Source organism: Kryptolebias marmoratus, linkage group LG11, assembly GCF_001649575.2.
Source record: "Kryptolebias marmoratus isolate JLee-2015 linkage group LG11, ASM164957v2, whole genome shotgun sequence".
Lineage (NCBI taxonomy): Eukaryota > Metazoa > Chordata > Actinopteri > Cyprinodontiformes > Rivulidae > Kryptolebias > Kryptolebias marmoratus.
Window position 1 is genome coordinate 13536989 of NC_051440.1, and position 22695 is coordinate 13559683.

Below are 22695 nucleotides of genomic sequence, written 5' to 3' on the forward strand. Positions count from 1 at the left end.
AGCAGTCACGGCTCAGTGATATACTTCCTTAACCGACAGTGAAGGAAACCAAAAGTAAACCACAAGCCAAAAAGACAGAAAACAAAAAAAGTTAAAACAATGATCGGTCTCAAAATGTTCTTGTTGTCTCCTGATTTTAAGTTCGGTGACTTTCTCCCACCCTTCTCCAGGATCTTGTTGTTCCCTATATGCTTTAAAGATGTTATCTGTGCACATTATTCACATGCATATACCCGGTCTACAAGCGGGTTGTTGTCATCCATTAACGTCGGCAGAGCAAACATCATTCTGTTTACAAGAACAGATCCAAAAAAATTTGCACGATAAACAGGGGATGTTGTTGTGAGGCAGATGGTGGCAGTGTTCACTGTGCATTTAATCATGGGACTTCTGTTCAGGACTACTAGACAGCAACACACCTCCAGGGCCCAAATGAATGACATGATCCGGCACTAAGAACACACATATGATTATGATAACTAAATATTAATTTAGCATATATAGCTTAAACAACCCAAATGAAGAGAAGGTAAAAGCAGATCTTCACTTGAATAAACACAGTAATGTAAACCCACGAAGATAATTATTCATATAGTTTTTACTGTCTGATATTTTAATATGGCCAGCTGGTCTCTATAAAAATATGTAAAGGATTTTTTTATTTTTACATTAAAAACATCTAAACGCTAAATCATTAGCAAAATTAAGACTTAAACAAAAAACAGGCAATTAAGGTGGTCCTCAGAGGAACCAAACTATCTTACCAATGTGCAGCAGCAATTTAGAATAATGGTTAGAAATATATATGTTTAAAAATTGTTTGAATATATGTATATATGAGCGTAATGGTGGGCCTTCTGGGATTCTCTGTAACACATCTGAAAGAAAGGGTCCAAATGGTTCAAATTTACAGGTTGAAGTAATTCAACATTGGGCCAAGAACTAGACCAGTACTGTTTGTTTTGTCAATAAAAGAAAATCAGTTCATTAAGAGGTAAACTCCAATTTGTGCCTTTTAAATCCGATGCATAGTTTGACTTCTTTATATTGTGGTTTTGTGAGAATGGTACAGCTCTCGAGTCAGTGCAGTTTAGATGCTTCTCAGCAACTTATTTATACATTACTGAGGCCTTTACAGTTACAGTAATTTGAATGGCGCAACGTAAATGAATAAATCTCTACTTTGACCTGAACTCCACTAATTGTTGCAAAGAAATGAGAGCGAGCTCATCTGTTTTAATGTTGGACGCTGATTAAAATGAGGGCGCTGAACAAATGTCAATGCAAAGGTTCTGACGGTCTTAAGTTTCACAATCTGGCTCGGGCAGCGTGCCTCCCTGATCTGTCCCTCATCATGACTCATGAGTGGTGTAAATCACCGTCCTGACTCTCCATCTGACTGATATTGAGTCCATCAGATGAAATGTGGCACACATACTGTAGATAACAGCTTTCCTAACCATCGATGACACACACTCATGCACACTCACAATTGCCCACAGCTGATTAAATATTATTGAATAAAAATTATTTTCACTGACAATCGCATCCTTTTGGAGATGTTCTTCTTTTTCTGCACGAGAGCCTCATGCATGAACTATCTCCATAATATTTTCTGTGCATTTAGGCCTCATTGGCAGAGTGTGCACATTGACTTTGCTAAGCTCTGAACATTTCTTTTGCACCATCCCATTAGGCAGGATTTATTATTCCTGAAGAGCTCACTGCTCCATTACCTTTGGGGGAATGCCTAAAATGTGTATGCGTGTGTTTGTGTGTGATATCTCTGCATAGAACCTGAGCACAAAAAAACTAGACTCGCTGCTTATCACAGTTCTGGTTAGGATGACACAGGATTCAGACCTGCTGGTTATTATCACCCTGGTTCTTGTTGTTAGTCAGTGTAAGAGAGTTATGGGCTACTGGAACACACTGCCGACTTCTGAGCGGCGGCTTAGATGGCTTGATTTAATAAGGACATTAAAAAGCCTTATCTCCTGTCCTTAAGAGAAGGTCAGCGTGTCTAAAATAGCTGAAATGCTATGATAACAGTTTAGAGAGATAAGGTATCGCCTGAATACTAATGTAGAACAAAGCTGTTTTAGCCTTATTTCACAGTCTATAGGTCACACTTGATTTGTGTTCCCCTGCTGTATTTATGAAGTTTATTTCCAGCGGTTCAGTTGATTTTCATTAGTAATTGTTTTTGATGACCTTTTCACAGTTGAGTGTATTCTCAACATTATTCAACATAGTCTCGCATCAGCTTGTGGAACCATTACAAAGTATTATCTATTGATTTTGCGCCTTTCTTATTTTTTCATAGTTATAGAAGCAGCTACACAGAGTCTTATAACATTTTATGCTTTTGTTAAGAAAAAAAGTGTCCACAATATGTATCGTCCTGAAGATGTGAATTTGACTTCCATTCAACTCAGCTCCTAAAGTACTGAAGATTATTTTTTAATTTTGCTCATTTTTTGGTTGGGATTTAGAGCCTAAACCATTTCATGAAATTGCTTATTTACAATTATTTCAGCTCACTGAAGCTTGTCCCATATATATATATATATATATATATTGTGAGTGTTTTTGCCACCCCTGGCTACCCCTAGGTAGCTCCCCTGGCTGTGGTTCTCCTAAAACATTGTTTGCGTCCTATCCGTTTCTTCTTTGAAAAAAATCTGCTTCATCTGCAAAAGATGCAAACAGATACAAAAAACCCACTGCCATAACCTCCTGCCCCCACTCATAAAAAGCACAATTTACTTCTATCACTAAAATCACTGAGTTTTTATATTTTTTATGTTAACTATAACACTGGGCTGTTTACAGTTACTGAGCACATCTTTCATAGTTTTAAAATGCCAACAGTTCTGGATTATAAAGCTTCTTCAATGACAGATTCTTTCTTCCAGTCTTTAATATGATTGTCTTTCCTCTTTAGACTATTGCTTTTTGAGGTCTGAGGCGGTAAAAGTTCCTGTTAATGTAAGATAAAAATGAACAAGATCAGAGAAAATGTCAAATGATCTGCAATTATTCTCTGACCTTTTAACCTTAGCTAAATTCTACAAAGCACTTCACAATGTGTTAGTCAAGCATTCACACGTTGTCCTACAGTACAGCTTATTACTGCATCCAGCCGTGAAAGGCGGGCAATCATGTAACTGTCTGTGTCTGTTTGTCTACAAAATATACAATGAACCACTGAACAGGTTTAAGTGAAACTCTCAAAAAGTAATCATTGGATGCACACCTACCACTGATTAACTTTTCGACTCAACTTCGTTTAGGACGGCCGCCACAACTAATTGACTTCAGCAGACACAAAAATGGCTGCAACTCAATCAGTTTTACAGATACGAAGTTACAATCTGTTGTGGTAGTAGCTGAGAGGCATCCCCGACACATACACTGAGCACTAACAGGTCACGCAGCTTGACAAGTAGTATGCAGTCCTTCAGTACTTTCATTCTCGATGTGTTTTATAATAAAAGCTGTCGTGCACACTGAAGAGCATTTTGGTAACAATGTGAAGTTTAATATCTTGGCTCAGGATGTTTCCATATGTGGAGAGGCTGTAGAGTGAACCATAGTATTTGAATATATTACCTGAGCCATTTATGCCCCTAAAATGATAAATTCTGAAGCATTATCTTTATAACCCATTTTTATACCTTGTTTTTCCCATAAGTTCTTGTCTGTTATCATTTAGAGTGTGACCTCTCAAAACAAATCAAAATCTGCTTCACACTGATAATAATCTCTGTCAGTTTAGGTGTGCTTCATTTTTAAATTTAAGTATATATTATTGCGCAACAAAATATTTCTTTAGTGTAGCACATTAAGACAAGTACAAATGTGCTATTTCAGCTTTAATGTTTTGCTAATTAATTAATGATTCCCTTGGAATAAAGCTGTAAGCCCCCAAGGAAGTCCTGATGTCTGAGCATTTTATCAGCAAAATTTTTGCCTCTCAGGACCTTCTACTTAACATTTTTTTAACATTTTTTTTAGAATAATTGCTTGAGGTTTCCCTACACTTATGGGGATCATCCCATTGGTTTGGGTGCTGTGTTGCAGTGTCCTTGGTTTGTTTTGGGATGATGGGTGCGTGTGTGTGTGTGTGAGCGTGTGTGTGGGTTGGTGAGGTTGCATATTAGCAGTCTTTCTTAGATCTTCTGGTGCACCTGCAATCTCCTGATGTTTAACCCTGGACTTCATTGGAGTGTTGCAGTGATTACAGGCCGTCCTCAGGGACATCGATTGTCCTGCTCCTCCCAGGCAAGCCCCACACAATGCTGACGAATGAACTCGTGGCCCTGCCAAGTCCAATTAACTGTCAGTGCCGCATCGACGAGCTCCTCTGTTTGTTGAGAGTGAAGAAAAACAAACTTTTAATCAAATTTGCCTCCAGGCCCTGGGGTATTTGGGGTTGTGTTTTGCATTCTACTTGGTTCTGCCTCTCCTGCAGTCGTGCCACCCTCTCAGAAGGTTATATTGCATGGTGTTAGTGTAAGATAGTCGTTTTTCTTCACCTTACTTTAATCGCAGCCCTATGCTACGACAGCCTGTGACTGATGAAGACCTAGCAAGTCAAGATTACACAACTGCAAAGCAGAATGACAAGAAAAAAGCAGGTTACAGTAGAGTTATTATTGCCACGTATTTTGTAAGGCTGTATTTTGAACTTTGCAAAGTAATCACAGCAAGCTTTGTGCGAGTGTGCTATGTCAGTTTTTCTGCAGTTTTCTTGTGAGAAATGCCTTCTTTTTGTTGTGCGACTGGATGTCAGTGTAGCAAATGTACATGAGCAAGAAGGCAACTTTGACTAGCCTACCAACAGAAGCTGAGGTTTCGATTTTGCAGAATAGTTTCTACATTAACATCTACACAAATACCCTCTGCTAATTCCACCAAGGTTGAGATAAACAACTTCTTTTCTCCGATTAAAGAAAGCAGACATTAAAAGCCAAGAAATTCAATTAAATTGGTGGCTTTTGCCACAGAGAAAAAAAGAGAAAAAGGACAAAACAAAAAGACACTATCACATGTCTGGGCCACAGTGAGTGGAGGAAAGAGATATAGCCACAGATCTAAACATTGACCAAAGGGCATCCGGATGATAAAGATCAAAGAAAATTTCAGTGCAAATGCAATCATTACCAGACACAAAGATCCATTTATAGGGATTCAATCTATGTCCTGCAGAACATGAATCTCAAATTCATTGTAGTGCTGAAGTAAAAAAAAAAAGCTAGATTGGAGGCACAGAAATTGTGTTTTTTGCCAAGCTTACATCTCTAACTAATCTAAAGTTTAATGTGAGCAGAAAATCAGACCTGTAGAAGTTCATCATGTCCTGTAGCAGTCGTTTCATTAATGGCTTTCAATTGAGTTTTGACGGATGAAAGACAGAAAACGCTGACTTACAGGTTCGGGCACCTCCATCCACAAAGCAACGAGTGCCCCCTGAGAAATTAGATTAGCATGGAAACGTGACACCATGCGATTCTCACAGCCTCACACTTTAAATATCAGCTTGTATTATGATTCCGGGTCTCACTCCCATTTCAGTCGGAGTCAGTCCGTTGCTTGAATGACAAAATGGCCCTTCGCAATAGAAAAAAGAAAGAGGGTTAGGGACCACGAATCAATAGTAGTAGTCCTTCCATTGACTCTGAAATAAGGTTTTTATAGGATTCTTTTTCTTTTTGTTTGTCCTCTTTAATCAAAAGTGACCGATAATGAAATTTGTCTAATTTTAGATGTTTTAAAAGTTAATGTCATGTGGACAGAGATGACGCATTTATAACCTGTGCTGACCCTGCCTTGCCAAGATTGTTTGATACATCTCTCAGCTGCCTCTTAAAGCATAAGCAGCATCTCTTTCCTTCCATCCCTCACTTCCTCACCCACAATGCTCCCCGAGTTGCTGTTGTATACTTTCTACTCCACTTTGACTTTGAAAATCGGAGAGAATAATTCATGTGCCTCATGAGTTTCAGAGACTGGGATAATAATGCTGCTTTCAGAGCCAGCAGTTCATTTGAGATGAACTTCTGAGTTTCTTCTTTTCTTCTCTTCTTTTTTTTTTCTTCCGAGAAATCTCCAAATGGTCTGTATTGTCCTGGAGAAATGATGAAAAAAAAAGTAAAAGTCTTAATCTACACTTTCCATGTTAATCAAAAGGCTGCAAAAGCGCTCCTGTTCCTGCCACACTGCACCAGCCTTCAATCCATCCGGTGCTGCTAAACTCTTCTAACCTGCCTGAATAATGCTCTGCCGTGTTTTTGTTTTTCACAAACAAAGATTATTTCACAGAATCCAGTGGGAAAAAAGCCGTTTTTATCGTTTGCATCCTTAATGCATTAGATAAAATATTAGCATTTAAAATAAATATGAATGATCAAAACTTTCAATGATCAGAATATTTTAATATACAGTAGGTGCTAAGTGCCCTGGGTCAAAACAAAACTAAAGTTGGTAAAACAATGTTACATTTACAAGGCAGACAATAATGTCCTCTGTTACTGTCATTCCAGTATTTAAATAAAAAGTATGCGTATTGGTATCAAGCTGGGGCATATGACCTAAAATTGATTTTAGTGCATCGGTTTCTTTCCTGTTGTTGAGGGGAGGTGACAGTTGGGGTTTGATGGCTTGTTTAGGAGTTATTGATCCTGAAAGTAAGAATTTGTTCGACATTTTAAACTTCACTGAACCCAAACAGCGATCTTTTGCTTGTTCTCAAACAGAAAGATGTTTGTTAGCAAATCCAAGTGCGTTAAATGAACCGAGGGATCAGACTTGTGTCCTAAACTGAGAAAACAGACTCTGTTTCTATTTCAATCCATGGCACCAATTAGCTCCTCCTAATAATATATTTTTAGTAGCATCTAAGTGGGTTTTTTTTGTTTTGTTTTCTTCCATTTTGGTTTTAAGTTTGCAGGAGTTGTCAAGATTTTGGTCAGAGGTAATTGTGATTGAACTTAAAAAAACTGAATGTTCTTCTAAAATAAATCCTTTGATTAATTAAGTGCCTTCAGAACAAGAAACAGTAAAAAAAAGAAAAAAAGCTCAACAGTGAAACACAGTTATCTCTATGTTTTATTGTAGGTGGTTGTTCTTTTCACAAGTTTGTCACCTAAAGACGAAGCAACGTGCTCCATTCCCTGAAGATCTTTATTTTTGTTTTTCTTTCCCCGTGAAAATTTATCTCAGAATATCTGTAGCTTGTATATGATTGGTCTTGCAACAAAAAAAAAAAAACACCAGAAAAATACCATTTGTGCCTTTTACTCAGTAGTTTTGTCCTTTTAGGCCTTCACCTTTGGGGACCTACTTGGCTCGAACAACCACCAGATTGCTCCCAATCAGCCTGGAGCTCTTAAGATGTCCTTTGTGGCATTCATTTCCACAATCTGCCTTAACGTCTGTAGATTTTTAAAATATTTCTCCTTAGTTAGTTTGTTCTGAGCATCATGTCCTAGAAACGTACATTCTGATGAACAAGTAGGTTTCTCGCCGCCTTTTTTCAATAAAAGAAACGGGAAACTTGTTTTGGTTTTTTTGAGTTGTGTAATTGTGAAATCATTTATCACAACTTTTTACATTTAAGGAACTGAATCTAATGAACTGATCAATAATTGTGTCCAATGTGCTTTGATTTCTGGAGCTTTTATTTGACTGGATACTGTGAAGATGAAAAACAGATAACTAGAGCCTCTTGTAACTATTTGCTTCATAACTTTTCTTGTACAATATCCATCAGTTTGTTGGCATTACTGGTGGTCAGGCAGGTAGAAATGCACCCTAAGATTAATGGCTTCATGATGAGCATTTGCATAATGTGAGTTCATTAAAAAGCAATTATCCTTGTGTTTCCTTGTGTGTATGTGTTTTTGTATCGTTGGGACTAATTTGGTAGGCAGACTGATTGGCTTTCTTCAAGCTAAATCATGTTTAGTGTTTAAATGGAGGGACATATCCATATGCTGTAACATGTTAAATACAGAAAATCCCTGCTTTGTGTAAACAACTTCAAGCGTTGCTTGCTTGAATAACACCTTGTAGAGAGAAATGTCAAGGGTAAGAACATGATAAAATAACTTATTCACGCAGCTGTGTCGGTCAGTAGGTTTTAGTACGTGGAATACAGTTTTGTGCACAAAAAAGCTTCAAATAATTATAGGAATATAGAAAGTGGCACACGAGGAGGCCTGGGTAACCTTGCATTTCAGGCATTTTTAAACACCTGAAGTGTTCTTAAACATGAATGGGTTTGAAAACACATTTTCTTAATGAGTCACAACATTTGCCTACCACTTTTTGTTATAGCGCCGCTATCCTGACTAAAGTGGGTCAAGCTCATGTGAAAAATACGGCGTCCTTTAAGCACTAATCAGCAAGATGTAAAACAAAATCTACTCACTTGTCGGGCTGAACGCACTGTTTGCCTGTTAAGATTCATACTCTAATCACTAAATACATTCTCTGAAACTTCTAAAATCATATTTACATCCTAAAAGGATTAAAGTATGCTCTTTATGTTACATTAAATATATAAAAGGTGTTTGTCATTTATTGAAAGACTCATTAGTACAGGAAACAGGGGGCTGGAGCTTCCTTTTGTGCTGGCTGAAGAATACTGCAACTTAACTAAACAGTAAATACACAAGCAGCAGCAAAAAGCATTATTTTGTTTTCATAAGCTGAGATGCTAAACATTGTTAGCTGTAGCACAGGGCTGTCCAATCCTGGTCCTCGAGGGCCGCCATCCAGCATGTTTTACTTATTTCTCTGCTCCAACACACCTGATTTGAATTAATGGATGATTAACAGGCTTCTGCAGAACATGAAGAGGTGATTTAAGCACTGAATCAGGTGTGTTGGAGCAGAGAAACAAGTAAAACATGCTGGATGGCGGCCCTCGAGGACCAGGTTTGGACACCCTTGCTGTAGCACTTTTGCAGAAGGACAGAAAACAACAGCAGAAACAGAATCTCCACTTCTTCCTGTTCTCTTCTGTTTCCTTCACCAACAAGCCTATTCAGATGTAAACACGATCCTCCAACACCTGAAAAAACTCATATTGTCACTGTGGTCAGGTAAGAATGTATTTATATCATATTCGTTGTATTTGTAGGATTTATATTACACAGTATAAATAGTATTTTTTGTTATCTTATTTTTAAAAGACCCATCATCTGCAAAGAGACCTGCTCATTCTGCAATATGAAAATTCCTTCCCCAACTTACTTTCACATTCTGCACTGAAACAGTGTGTTGATATATTGATCAATAGATCAGTAGTATATCAGTCTGGAGTCTGGATAAATGAATAACTGCTTAAAGTACATTTAAAGAAAAAAAATACAGAATGAAGAAATACAGAACTTTTGGAAATAACATTTTTTTCAGATAGTTTGGTATTCAAATGAAATTAATAATTGCCTAAATCTCATTGACAGATGACTCAGTAACAAAATCATTTGGTTTTTTCCAACTTATTTTGCAGGGGGTAGTTTTATTATTTTCTAGATAGGCTTGCTGGTACTTGGTCCTGGATTGTGGTCGAGGAAAATCATAGAGATGTAAGATTGTTGTCAAATAGAACCGTAAACTTATAAGGCTGATTTCTGTGTAACGGTTCTCTGTTTATAGTTTCTGTATAATGATCAGGTGTGCCAAATATGAAATGAAAGCTTTTCTGACACTGAAGGTTCGATGCAGCTGGGCTTGCCCTTCCAGCTGCAGGCTGTTATGTTGTTTTTATATCGCATCATGCTGTGCTGATGATTTTTGTGGTTTTTGTTTGGCAGAGCACCATCAGAACCTGCTTTTGTAACCTGCTATTTTCCCCAACACCACAACACAGTACATGAATAATTGATGTTAGGTAGATTTGCTTTGAAAACGCCTGAAACTCTAGCAAGTACCAAATTCTCCAATTACTGGCTCTGCTTCTCCGGGTACGACGCTCCGTGCTCGGAGTCAGGTGAATCCTTCTTCACACGATAAAATTTAACGTTTGTCTTTAGGGTATGTGCGGCTGAATAACCAAAGATGTTACACGGACACAGAGGTGTTCTGTGTTCTATCATGTAAACATGTTTAAATGCTGAGGTTTTTTTATTTATTTATCTATTTTTTTTTTGTTTAGCACCTCATTTTTTAACACTACTTTTGCAAATGAAGTCAGTCACAAATCTCTAATTAGGATACTTGAGGCACAACAAAAAGCCCCCACTCTGCAGGCCTACACTCAAAGCGACAGACAGTGCTGGTAAAATACAGGGATTTGATTTGACTAATGTGGAAAACACCCCAGAGGCCCAGAGAAGGACTGTCACACACTCAAGTGTTATCTCATCTTCATTTTGTACTTTAGTTCTTGTGATTTTAATCAGGCAGTCTTCTGACTCTGCATCTGTATTTATTTCAGACTGTATTTGTAAGGTTTAGTTTAGATTTATACCAAAAAGACCTATGGCCTTAGTTTCCCCAGAGCAACTGCAAGTTATTTATGTTGATAAAACAAATGGGGTAGGGTTTAACCTTTGACTTTTATTGGTAAAACAGTCTAAGTTTAGAAAAATTGCAATTAGTTCTGCTTGGACTAATGAGCTAACTGTGACCAAGACCAAAGTGGAATGCTATTGTCATAAAACAGCTCTAGTCTTAAACACTTCAAAGCAGTTCATGCAAACATTGTTTTTATAAACCTTTACATGGTCGTCAGTTTTGCACTGCATGGGTCTTCACATATAATTCTGTGGAGAGGCAGCAGCAGCAGCTAGCTGGAGCTCTTCAGGCAGTAATATCATTATAGGTGTTTTAAAACAGCAGCATTCCACTTTGGTCTTGGACCTGCTTGATCTAGCTCATCAGTACGGTCAAAATTATACTCTACTTCTCTAAACTGAGGTCTTTCGAAGCGCAATCTGCAACAGGTAAGATATTAATTGTTCAAAGCCTTTCCGAAGAACCCCACTTCAAACAAACTGAACTGTCCCTTTAAGTTATTTATTCATTTTTGGGGATGAAAAGCAGGTTGTAGAATGGTGCACCGACAGATTCAATATTTCGTGAAAAAGAATGAAATCATCAGGTCATAGTTTTGTCACGATTTAGACAGCAGGAAAAGGGTTTTTTTTTCTTCTTGTTTTGTGAAATCACTGGTGGGGCTGCGCTTTTCACATTGACCCATGTTTGATTCGACTTCATCCTAATTAGAATTAATAATTGAAAATAGGAAATCAATGTGGTGAAATTAATTATGGTAACACCTGTTTTGATCGGGCTGACATTGTTTTGGAGGTGGTCACGTCAATGCTTTTCAGTGATGTGTGTGTGCGACGTGCCACATTTATGCTTTTACTTACACTCTACCCTCTGTGCATTGTTGTGTATGAGTGCCCACCTCTGATTGCTTTTTATCGCTTTTGTCCTGTGGCAAAGCGAGCAAAGGGGTTTGTTTTCTGCAGGACAGGGTGAAGGGTAAATAATTAATTGGAAGGAGCAGTGGGCTGTGTAACAATTTGCTGATCCAGAAGATTTCATGAGCCGTATGAGCTTCTGTTGAACAAGTGACTGGTTTACTGCGCTGAGGTGAAGCGTCTTTCCCCAGCTCTCCCGGCCTGCTCGCATTTACTGCTCAGCGTGGCTAACTTTATTTGGAAAACGAGGGCCAGCCTTTTAAAGCAGCGTCACATTTAAGTGCTTGTTTGGAATGCGGCGTGAGGTGACCCAGACCTTTACGTCTTGGTCAACCACTGGACCCTTTAACCCTGTTAGGGCGCTGCTACGGAGGCTCCAGCTGGCACCTGCTGGACTTTTATTGATTTATGCTCACATCCTGAGCAGAACTCAGACAAATTATCAGATCCTTTTCTGGATAAACAACTAAGGCACCGCTTTTAATCAGCAATGCATAGTCTTAAAAGAATTAAGCTATCCTCCAATTAGTTTGTGTGGCTCCAAATAGGGAACAGTCTGATGCTGTTACTTCTCATCTGACTGCAAAGTGATATTAGTAGTGAGCATTTTGGTGCATTATAGCGAAGCGAGGCGCACACAGAGTGGCTGTGTTGCTTGGTTAGCTTGTGCTGCACTTCCCCCTGGGAAATATGAACACACAGGGGCTCAGCTAAGATGAATTAGGGCCGGACAAACGACACGCCCAACAACAGTAGCCGGAGCAGGTTGTTATTCCAATTCAGCAGAATGCTCCACATAACTATTGGCAGTTTCTTCAGCGTGTTTAGAATCCCATTTGTCAAGCTCGCGTGGATGCACCTTTAAGTTTTTACCCGTAACTTGGTTTTTCTGAGGACTAATAAATAACTATTTAACAGATGTCAGCAGAACAGAAAGGAGACAGTATAGGGCCTGACTCGTCTTGTGGGCACATCGGCAGCTTTTAAAGCCTCAGTTTTTAACAATGCCTGGAGACATTTATCACTAAGTGCAAGTTTCTCACTTCGCACAACGATCATCTCTTTCCCTGCAGACCCTGAATAACTCCTGTCTGCTTTTCACTCTATTAATCTGCATCATCCAGTCGGGGAGCTGTGATAAATAGCTTAAAGTGAGTTGGGCTTTTTGTTGAAATCCTCCTATGCAGAATGGCGTTTAATTTTCTGTGAGGGAAATTGTTTCAATTTTCCTTAACAAAACATTTAACATTTTTAAAAGTGTCAAAAGGACTCATGTCTTGTTATTATAGCATTTAAGGTGATTTGAACTGCGTCTGGCCTTGTGGTGTAATTTCACAATGCATGTGTTTAAAAAAAAAAAGAAAGCAAGTGCTGCAAATTGCAAAATTACACAATCTTCTCGTGAGGCGATGCAGGAGTCTCATCAAGACAATGAGTCACGCTGCTTTGCTGAGCTGTGCTAGGTTAAAAGTAAGCATGTAGTGAAAGGTTCTCAGAAGCTCATGCATTACGGCTTCACGTCTTTAAGTTATCCTTCAAGCATCTGCAGAGAGTGCTGTGTGACTGTGACTCAGGGAGTTAGGTCGAACTGTGTGCCAAATATTCCGACTGCAAGAACTTTTTTTTCCTAGTTAGGAGTTGTAAAAACTGCAAGCAGACGTCTGCAACCTCAAGTGGCTGGCTTTTATACAGGATGTGATTGGGCTGTAATTGAAGTTTTCTTTTGTTTTGTATCCAGCTGCATAAATGAAGTATGAAACTCAAAATGGGTATAGACGTTTTTTTTTCCTAAGAGTTTGACTCTGAATTTGAATTTAGCTTTGCAAAGCTTATGGCAGATTTTTGTGGCACAGACTTACAGAGGACAGTAACAAACAAGTTCAGGAGCACGTCCAGATGAAGTCAGCTGCTGAAAGCTGTTTGGTTTTAATCCGGTTGCAGCCGGCCTCTGATTATGCAGACTCTTGAGCACACTTCAAAGCTCAGCCGCCACCATGATGGCTCTCTCTGCCTGTTCTTTTGGACTTCTCCCTGAGAAGTTTCCACCTGCCTGTAGCCCTCATCGTGATCTGTTTTGTTCCAGCCGAGGGGATTTAGCTCGACACGCCGGGACTGGAACCTTCCTCTCCGCGTGTGAGGTTATCCACATTTTGACTGTTATGCGTTGTAAGCACTGATAGTCCAGGATGGCAGGTGCATGTGTCCGCTGGCTAGGCACTCTGACCCGGACCAGACTGGTTAATGGGATGGATTGCAGCTTTCTCTGGATTCAGACTCGTGTGGGATTTGTTTCCCACGCACCACAACCCACAGGGATCCTCATCACCAGGCTTGATTCAGATGTAACCCCTCCAGAAACTGAAGCCTTTATGCTACATGTTTCTCTCTGCTGCCGTTTCTCTCTGTTTCTGCCTGAAGCTCATCATGAACTCTGACACCTTAATCACAGTTAAATGCTTTCAGAGCTTGGAAGTGATAGACTACAGAGTAAAGTTTGAAAACCTCTGTCTAGTTGAGAGGCAGCGAGATAATGGGTTTTGCTCTCAGTGTGATGAGGCCTCTAGCTGCAAACTTAAAGAAGGTTTTAAACTTTCGATGGTAGCTGTTGAGCTTCCAAGCACCAAAAACGGTCTGCAACTTTAAGAACTGGATAGATTTTAGCTTATCTTTGTTTTGTTTATCACCCACTGTCAAAAGGCAGGCAATAATGTATTTGCCTGTGTGTGTGCACGAGCATGTTTTTGTTTGTAAAAATATTTCATGAAATAATGAACAGGTTTTAATGAAACTCCTCAAAAGAAGACTTTGGAGGTACATCTTCAGCTGATTATCTTTAGAAGTTGATCCAATTCAAGAAGGCCGCCACATCCAACTGACCTTAGGAAACACAAAAACAGCTATAAATCTGTTGACTTTACAGATATTGAGCTAAAATTTGGTGTGGTAGTAGCTGAGACTCATCCCCCAACTCATACTCTGAGCACTACTCTTTGCTCAAGATTTTTTGTTTAAAACTTTGGCCTTAATTGTTGCAGTCAACCCTGTCTGTCCATAAGCAAAATACCTCATGAACCAGAGAATGGATTTCTATAAAACTCTCAAAAATTAACTACAATACATCTAACTTTTGGAGACAACTCAATTCAAGATGGCTGCCACAACCAACTGACCTTATAAAATGCAAATAAAGGCTATAACTCAGACATTTTTACAGATATTGATTTCAGACGAAACAAGATAATAGCTAAGAGCCATCCCCATCACATACTCCAAGCACTGCATTTAACTTGAAAACTTCCAACATAACTTTCAACATTTGACCCCAAAAAGCTCAACTTTTGTCATTTTTAAAAATAAGATTCTTTTAGTTTACAACTCTGACATGAAAGGTGGTGAGTGATATGCATTTCTTCAAGGAATGATAGACCTTTTATTAGATACGTGTTAAGTTATACATGTAGGAATATAAAAAGCTTGGTTCAGGTCTGAGCAGAAACCATGATGCTTGTAGTTAAGTGGACACTGCCTATTTTTCTTCTGTGCTGAGGGGAGCGCTGATGAGTGCTTATAGAGTGCTAAACCAACTTGCAGCTAAACTGCTCATTCATTACCACGCCCGCCCGCACACACCTCAGATTTAATGTGCCGGGGTCGTTTGCGTGGCAGCAGCTCAGCCCTCGGGGAACTCATTCATGGCAAACTGGAGGCCATGAGCAGATTAGATCAAAATCAGTGTGAACCTTGTAATGCGGCCTCTAGCCTGTCCAGCCACAGAAGTAATACTGCACCAGCCCGGTGTTTAGAGACCCCCTTCGGAGCAGACCTGTCTGTAACAGGGAAGGGCTGATCATCTTCCTGCTGCGTACCTGGAACAAACAGGCCTCAGTGCCATCCATGAAAGAGGCTTCATTAAGTCCCTACTCTCACTGATCGTAGCTTTGGCAAAGCGAGCATACAAAGAAGTGGGGAGAGGTGAGAGTAGTGTCTTTACATTTACAACAGAGTCGGCAATGATGTGAGAATCAATGATGGAATATTTGCCGCTCAGACTGCTGTGTTGGCTGGGATCTCAAACTGGGCTCGTGTGTGGAGCATTACAGCTGCTGGTGCTGCTGCTGATGATGATGAAGGGACATAAAAACCACAACAATCACCTAAATCACCAAGCTTCTCTAAAGAACAATTACCCCGTTGGGAGTGAGAACTGCCTTCTACCAATCTCAGAGCTGATTGTTCATCATAAAGAAGCTGGATGCTCATTTAACCTTGAAAATTAGCAGTTTGCTTGCAGTTATAGATTTTGTTGAGTTTTTGTAAACAGACCAATTCCCAGAGTATTGAGGGTTATTTTACATCATTCCCTCACCTACCGCTTTGTAATGCCAGTGATCACTACATATCTCATTATAACTTAACTAATTTCCACATGGAAGGACTATGTTTGATGTTTAAACCTTCAGTGTTTGAATAGTTGTCACTGAACGCAATCATAGCTTTGTCCAGGAGGATTTTAGACATTTCCACATTTCTTCTAATATTCAGTACATTTACGGCACAGTTTAGCAAGGTTTGCTGATTAATTAGAAATACAAGAGTTTGACACTGTATTTGTAATTGTTGTAAATTACCTGATTTACCTAAAATTGGCCTTTATAAATAAATTTGTAAAACAAATATGCAATATGCTGCAAAGGGTTATGTAAAAAAACAATAAAATACTAAATCATGATTTATGGAAAACTGACTAATTTACTGTGTTAATATTTTTGAGTTTTCTTGTGATATCATATGGCTGTGTGAGAAGCATATATTTTCAGTTTTTAGTATATATTTATCCTATAGTGCCTTCATTTTGCATTTGTTTTGTGAGTTTGTTTTGCTTGTGAGGGAACTAAAACTGTTTAAAACACATTGACCTTGCTAAGGTATTTTAATATGAACACAGAGGAACTATTTTTCATTTCAAGCCACTCACTGTCACCTTGCAGCAAGAGGGCTCCATGTTTACTCATCAACTCCAGCCTTTCTGCTCTAAAGACACATAAATTATCTGCTTCAGAGTTTTTGAGCAGAAAGCCGATGCATTAAAACAGTAAAGGAGCTTTATTATCAAAAAAGAGCAGCAGAGCAGGAAATTTAGACCTCAGTCATGTAAACTCAGCTGTTAAAAAGGCCAAACAGAGATAATATTACATAATAATCAACATAATAAAACTCAAACTTGAACAAGTCTAATTGGTAGTGAAACCTACAAAGAAAGAGGTGTGACAAAATAAAACAGGAAACGAGGTTCAAGGTAACTGAATCATGCGGCAAGAGGATAAAATGAACACATTAACCAAGAAAACGAAATATAACCAAACTCAGAAATGAGGTTTTATGTCATCAACTTAAAAACTTTATAAACAGCTGTTCAGTACTTATCCAAATGAAACTGTTTATACGGAGCAAGTTTGTCTTTAAACAGCCACTGTAGAAAAAATCATCAAAGCCAATTGAAATGAAGGAAAAATTTACAGGTTTTCTGAGAAAAATGCATTTTGGTCAAAAGTATGTTTTGTTAAGAATTACTTTGAAAGCAGGTCTAAATTTAGAATTTTCTAAACCAAAACCTTTTATAAGGACAAATTATTTTGTTTTATATCTGTCCATGTTTGCCGTGTGTGGTGTTTGCATGTTCTTTTTTTTTTTTTGTCTATTTTTACTCTTTATTTGTTTTGCTGCAGCTTTTTATTAAGGAATGACATGTAGAGGGTACTTTTCTGATGTTTGTTCAGGTCATACTGGGATATGTGCTTTCACACATACAGTGTATGTGACTGAGCAGAAGTAAAGACAGAAACTTTTTTAATAAAGCCGCTGGTGATATAAAACTTAACGGAAAGATGAAACCCAGCGGTGCACATTTGACCTTTTCAACCTCTTGACACTTCTCAGTGAAAATAGATCATAAATCTGTTGTTTTAATGACATGAAAGACATATAATTATTAGAAATATGTTTGAATGTGTAAACAGAATATTGTAGTGTGTTGGGGTTATGGATGTACAGTCATAAAACAGGGAACACACTCAAAATTACAGGTCAGATGCAATATGACTAAAGATACAAAAACGTTGGGTTTCTATGGATTTTGTTTTGAATGACACAGAAGTATGATCCACCTTTAGCGAATAAAACTAATGTTCACTTATATTGGGGCTTTTAATCTTGTTTAGTTTCTCCAAAACACTTCAAAATGTGCTTCTCATTCACCCATTCACTCTCATTACACTTCTTATGCTGTATATACTGTAATCATTTTATAAATAAAGAACTTTTTCTCCACCATCACACCCCGAGGCCAAAGTAGGGTTTGGTATTTTCCTTAAAGTGACTGGGATGGATCAGAGGGCAACCTTTGACCTTTCCTGTTGTTGGACCACATACAGAGCCACAGTTGCTCCAACATGGCTGCCTATAATAAAATGTTGACTTTGGTTCATAGCTGGCTTTAAATTCCTGAGCACATGATTTGTGGACATTTTGTTAATAACTAATAACTAAGGTTTCATTCTTTAACATAAAAACAGGTTCTATGCAAAACAAAAATGTTTTGTTTTATCTTTACTTTCAGATATGAAGGTAGACCCTGGAATAACAATAAAACCTACTCGTTGGGAGGATTAATTCTCTTGACATTTCTTATTTATGATGAGCTATTAAATGTTTTACAGAGATTACTTATGAATAATTTAATTACTTTACTTGTTGTTTAAAAGGCTACTTTGATTTCGCATGTTTTCAGTGATAATTAGTGGCGTGGTTTCGTCAATTTGTTTGTCATTTTGATTGGTTTGATGCTCTTTTTCTGTGTGTGTGCCTGCAGGCTGTGAGAGTGACTTCTGGGGACCTCACTGCAGCAATCGGTGCCAGTGCCGAAACGAGGCCAAGTGTAACCCCATCACAGGGGCTTGTGTTTGCACCGACGGGTACCAGGGGTGGCGCTGCGAGGAGCCCTGTGAGCACGGCTACTACGGCAAGGCGTGCCAGTTGCCCTGCCAGTGTCTCAACGGAGCCACCTGTAACCACGAGACAGGAGAGTGCATCTGTCCGTCCGGGTACACGGGAGCTTTGTGAGTATGAGCAACATTTTAAAAAAGTAACAAAATAAAGAAACTCTTTTAGCATTTTCTTTGAAGAAATGCTGATGTGCGTTGGGACTTCTAACTCTTGACTTGTGTGGCGGCAGCTGCGGAGAGAGCTGCCCCTCCGGTAGTCACGGGCCTCAGTGTGAGCAGCGCTGCCCCTGTCAGAATGGAGGAACGTGCCACCACATCACAGGAGACTGTTCCTGCCCCGCCGGGTGGACGGTAGGTCACCAAAGCTGTAAGAATGTAATGAAGAAGAAAGGCCTCGGAGAGGAAAATGATTGAACGTCATCGGTGTTTGCAGAAAAGTGCAGCTCTTAAATTATGGAGCTGATGTGTATAAATAGTGTTGGAAAAATTTAAAGAGCATGTTTCTTTTACAGGAGTTTGATGCAAGTTTAGATCTTTTTTTTTTTAGTCCAAATTTAGTCTCAGGTATTAATGCCCTGAACAAAGATGGATGATACAATCATGGGGGAAAATAATCTGATCTTTACCAGATTCTAAAATTTTTGAAATTTAACCTTAAATGTACAAAACACCCAAAAGACTCAAGTGATTAATTATTAAACAAAAACAAACCCAAAATGGAAAAGTTGTGTGAAAAACTAAGTCCAGTCTTGTTGTTTCCTCGAGCTTTAAGAGGAGATGTAGCAGCCAGCTGCAGGTAATGAAATATAAAGATTACCTGATCGTCATCAGGTTGACCACTTTTAAAAAAGGAGGACTTTTGTCTATTTGCTGCTGTGGAGCAAACAGGTGTGCAGCATAAAGAAAGGTGCATGATGTAATATTTCCATTAATCCTTGGAAGGAGGAAAATGTTGTTGTTGTTTTTCTAGTATTTTAATCCCCTGTTTTGTCCTAACACATCACAAAGTAAGATTTACATAGACATAAAAAAACACTCATGTCTTAATTACTGTAGTAATTATCCATAACTATTCGGGGACCCTATAGCATGAATAAAAACAATTAACTCTTTCTTCTGTAAAGAAAAGAGAAATTATTGTACCAACATTTCAAATCACTTGATTACTGATAATAATTATTTTATCAGCCAAGTAAACAAGCAGATCATGAACACAAATTTCTGAGAATCTTAGCATTTAACAAGATAGGAGCAATTTAGAAGAAAACTTATGTATATATTATTAGTTCCGAGGAGTGCAGAGAGAGTACGATCATGTCTATCTTTGTTTTCACTCTGTATGCATGTGTGTGAAATTAATGATGACAGTCTGTCAGTTTACATGTTTTGACTCTGTTTGTGTGTGTGTGTGTTTGTGTGTGTGTGTGCGGGAGAATGTTTTGTTCTAAATAAGGTCATTCTGATCAGGACAGCATGTGAACTCCTGAGGGACAGTTGCAGGGAGAGAGCAGGAGGTCAGGGAGTGAAAACAGGCGGGTCGCTTAGTTTATAGGTGTGTGTGTGAACTCAGTGCCAAGGAGGAAAACTTAGAGAAGCAACTGTTGCTGTCCATCAATATGGGAAAGGGTTAAAGTTTTTTTTTTTTCTAAAAAACTTGTAGTCCATTTTATAGTGAGAAAGGGCTGAAGGTGGTTCGTCAAGCTATTGAATCCTGGGTTGGACTTTTTTTACACAAAAAAAAACATTTTGGTATCATTTTTGTTCAATAAATAATGACGTAGTGGAATCTTCTGTGTTTTTTAAAATGACTGAATAAATAATACATGTTTTTTGTAATCATTTAAATACTTTTAGAGTCTACTCAAGATCAGATCATTTGTATTATATCCTGATTTGTAAAACTCTCTTCTTCCCATGGCTGAATGTTTATGTGCAACATTTTATCTGCCTTGTTTTTTTTTTTTTAAAAGGGCTCAGTGTGTGCCCAACCCTGCCCTCTGGGCAAATATGGCATCAACTGCAGCAAAGACTGTTCCTGTCGCAACGGTGGAGTGTGCGACCACGTGACGGGGAAGTGCCACTGCGCAGCTGGCTTCAGTGGACGCAGGTACGCAGCCGACTCCTCTGGCAGACCGATCAATAAATTATCATGCACAAAAGCCTTCTGTGAAGTACTTAGTGCAAACTTTTACACTCTGACTTTGAAAATAGGTCAGACAATGGCATGGTTTATTGATATTTGTATTTAATGCAAAAAGGACGCTTTTATGCAGATGCATTAAACAGTCACTCACTGACCTATTCTCTTTGTGGATTTCTAAATGAGTCGAAAAACCTGACTTTTATTTTTTTTAGAGATAAAGGCAATGCTGTAAAATCTCACGCTCAAGAGAAATGAGCATTTATTAACATCCATTACTTCATCTGAAGGTGGAGTGGAAGCTTTTAATGGGGGTGTTTATGCCTAATTAATCTTGTACTGCACGCTGCCCAGAAAGGTTTCACGTCTTGAGCCGTCATCCACATCCTCTCCCAGCCCGTCCATTGATCTCACCATGGGCTATATGCTGTTTGGGTTCTGCTCATTAATTATAAGTAATGGGCTTATATTAAGGTCTCGTCGAAATACACAGATCTTTTTAGTTCCCCGAGCCTCCTGGAGCAGCCCAGAGCACCCTGCATTTATTAGTTCAACTAAAGCAATTGTCTGTTTGATGGAAACACTTCCCTTACAAGACCTTTTCTTTGCTTTATTATTTTACAAAATTGCCCTCATTCATTTTGTCAGCGGCAGGTGAATTAACCTGCCAGGAATAATCTGAGACTATGTTAACCCCCAGCTTCTTCTGTCTGCTATAATAATGCCGTTGTCCCCTGATAAAACTAACACTGGGGCAATTTAAACATCAACCATAACTTGAACATTTAATAGCTTTGTTAAACTCCTGAGACTGGGATTCCCTCTAATACTGTAAAGTGATTTCAGTCAGTATTTTTAATAAAAAGACAAAAAAAAAATCAATCTTTCGGCCTGATTTAATTCTTTCTGTGTTGAAAGTTTTTCTTTTTTAGTAATTTCATTTTTTTTGTACTCGATGCTCCCTGCCAAGTCTCATCTGGCCTCTGCAGAGATGTAAATATTCATAATTTAAATCTTGAAATGTTAATAATGGATGTAGTCGCTAAAGATAGTTTTTATTTAAATATAAAATAGTAACTAAAATAATTAATTTGAGATTTTTTGCTTGGGGGTTACTTAAAATACATTTTTTAATCACTTTGTTAAATATTTTGTTAACCAACTCAGTAAGTGTTTTTGGCTGTTTATGATGTAAATATAAATATGATGCCATACTTTATAAAAGAATGACATTACATTCAAATTTAGCTAAAATGAGCCAATTTAGGATGAACTTTTACACCTCTGTAAACTTCTGTAGCTAATCACATTAACTGATTTTGTATACCCACTACAACCATGGCTGATATTTGACTAAATTTTGATTGGCCTAAAATGGAGGTCTTCAATCTGCAGCTCTAGTTATGTTGTTTTTTGTTGTTTTGTTGTTTGTTTGTTTTGTTGCATTTTTATGCTGGCTTATGTTTGCAGAGAGAGATACCTAAAATTGGCCACACTTTGTAGCTAAAACAGCAAAAACATTAAAACTGTCACGCAAAACAGATGCATCCTGATGCAGATCAAAATCTTATCATTGTCTTATCTTTATTTTTATGCCCTGCAGACAATATGCATTGTGAGTGTGTCTTAGAAGATGAGACTTGTTTTTTTTTCTTCTAAACGATAGCTTTAGAGCAGCAGTTTAAACCACATCAATGCTCTGTGATCTCCCTCCAGATGTCAAGAGGATTGTCCAGTGGGCACCTACGGCTCACAGTGTAACCAAAAGTGCGAGTGCCAGAATGGCGCCAAGTGTCACCACATCAATGGAGCCTGTCTGTGTGAGACTGGTTTTAAAGGCCCCAATTGTCAGGAAAGATTCTGTCCTCCGGGCCTGTACGGCCTCATCTGTGACAAGTTCTGCCCCTGTAATACCACCAACACTGTCAGGTAAGTGAGACATCCATCCGCACTCGGACCGAGCCCTGAATCAAAGCCCCCCCCCTCCTCGTCCTGTAGTTCCTTTCAAATAAAGACGTCTCTGACTCAGTTTTGTCTCCGCTTAGCTCCGAGCTTGCTCTCATTCTGGAGTCTGGACACACCACAGCCATGTCACCCAGTTAGCTTTTAA

General features: G+C 38.6%; 1 protein-coding gene across 1 annotated transcript in view; it reads left to right on the plus strand.

Annotated features, from left to right (window-relative positions):
• Positions 1 to 22695, plus strand: part of megf11 (multiple EGF-like-domains 11) — an 84372-nt gene that overhangs the window by 36671 nt on the left and 25006 nt on the right. Inside the window, exons 7-10 of the mRNA XM_017405514.2 lie at positions 18313 to 18559; positions 18676 to 18796; positions 20416 to 20552; positions 22302 to 22514. Coding sequence (XP_017261003.1) covers positions 18313 to 18559; positions 18676 to 18796; positions 20416 to 20552; positions 22302 to 22514 — 718 coding nt within the window. The remainder of the gene's footprint in view (positions 1 to 18312; positions 18560 to 18675; positions 18797 to 20415; positions 20553 to 22301; positions 22515 to 22695) is intronic.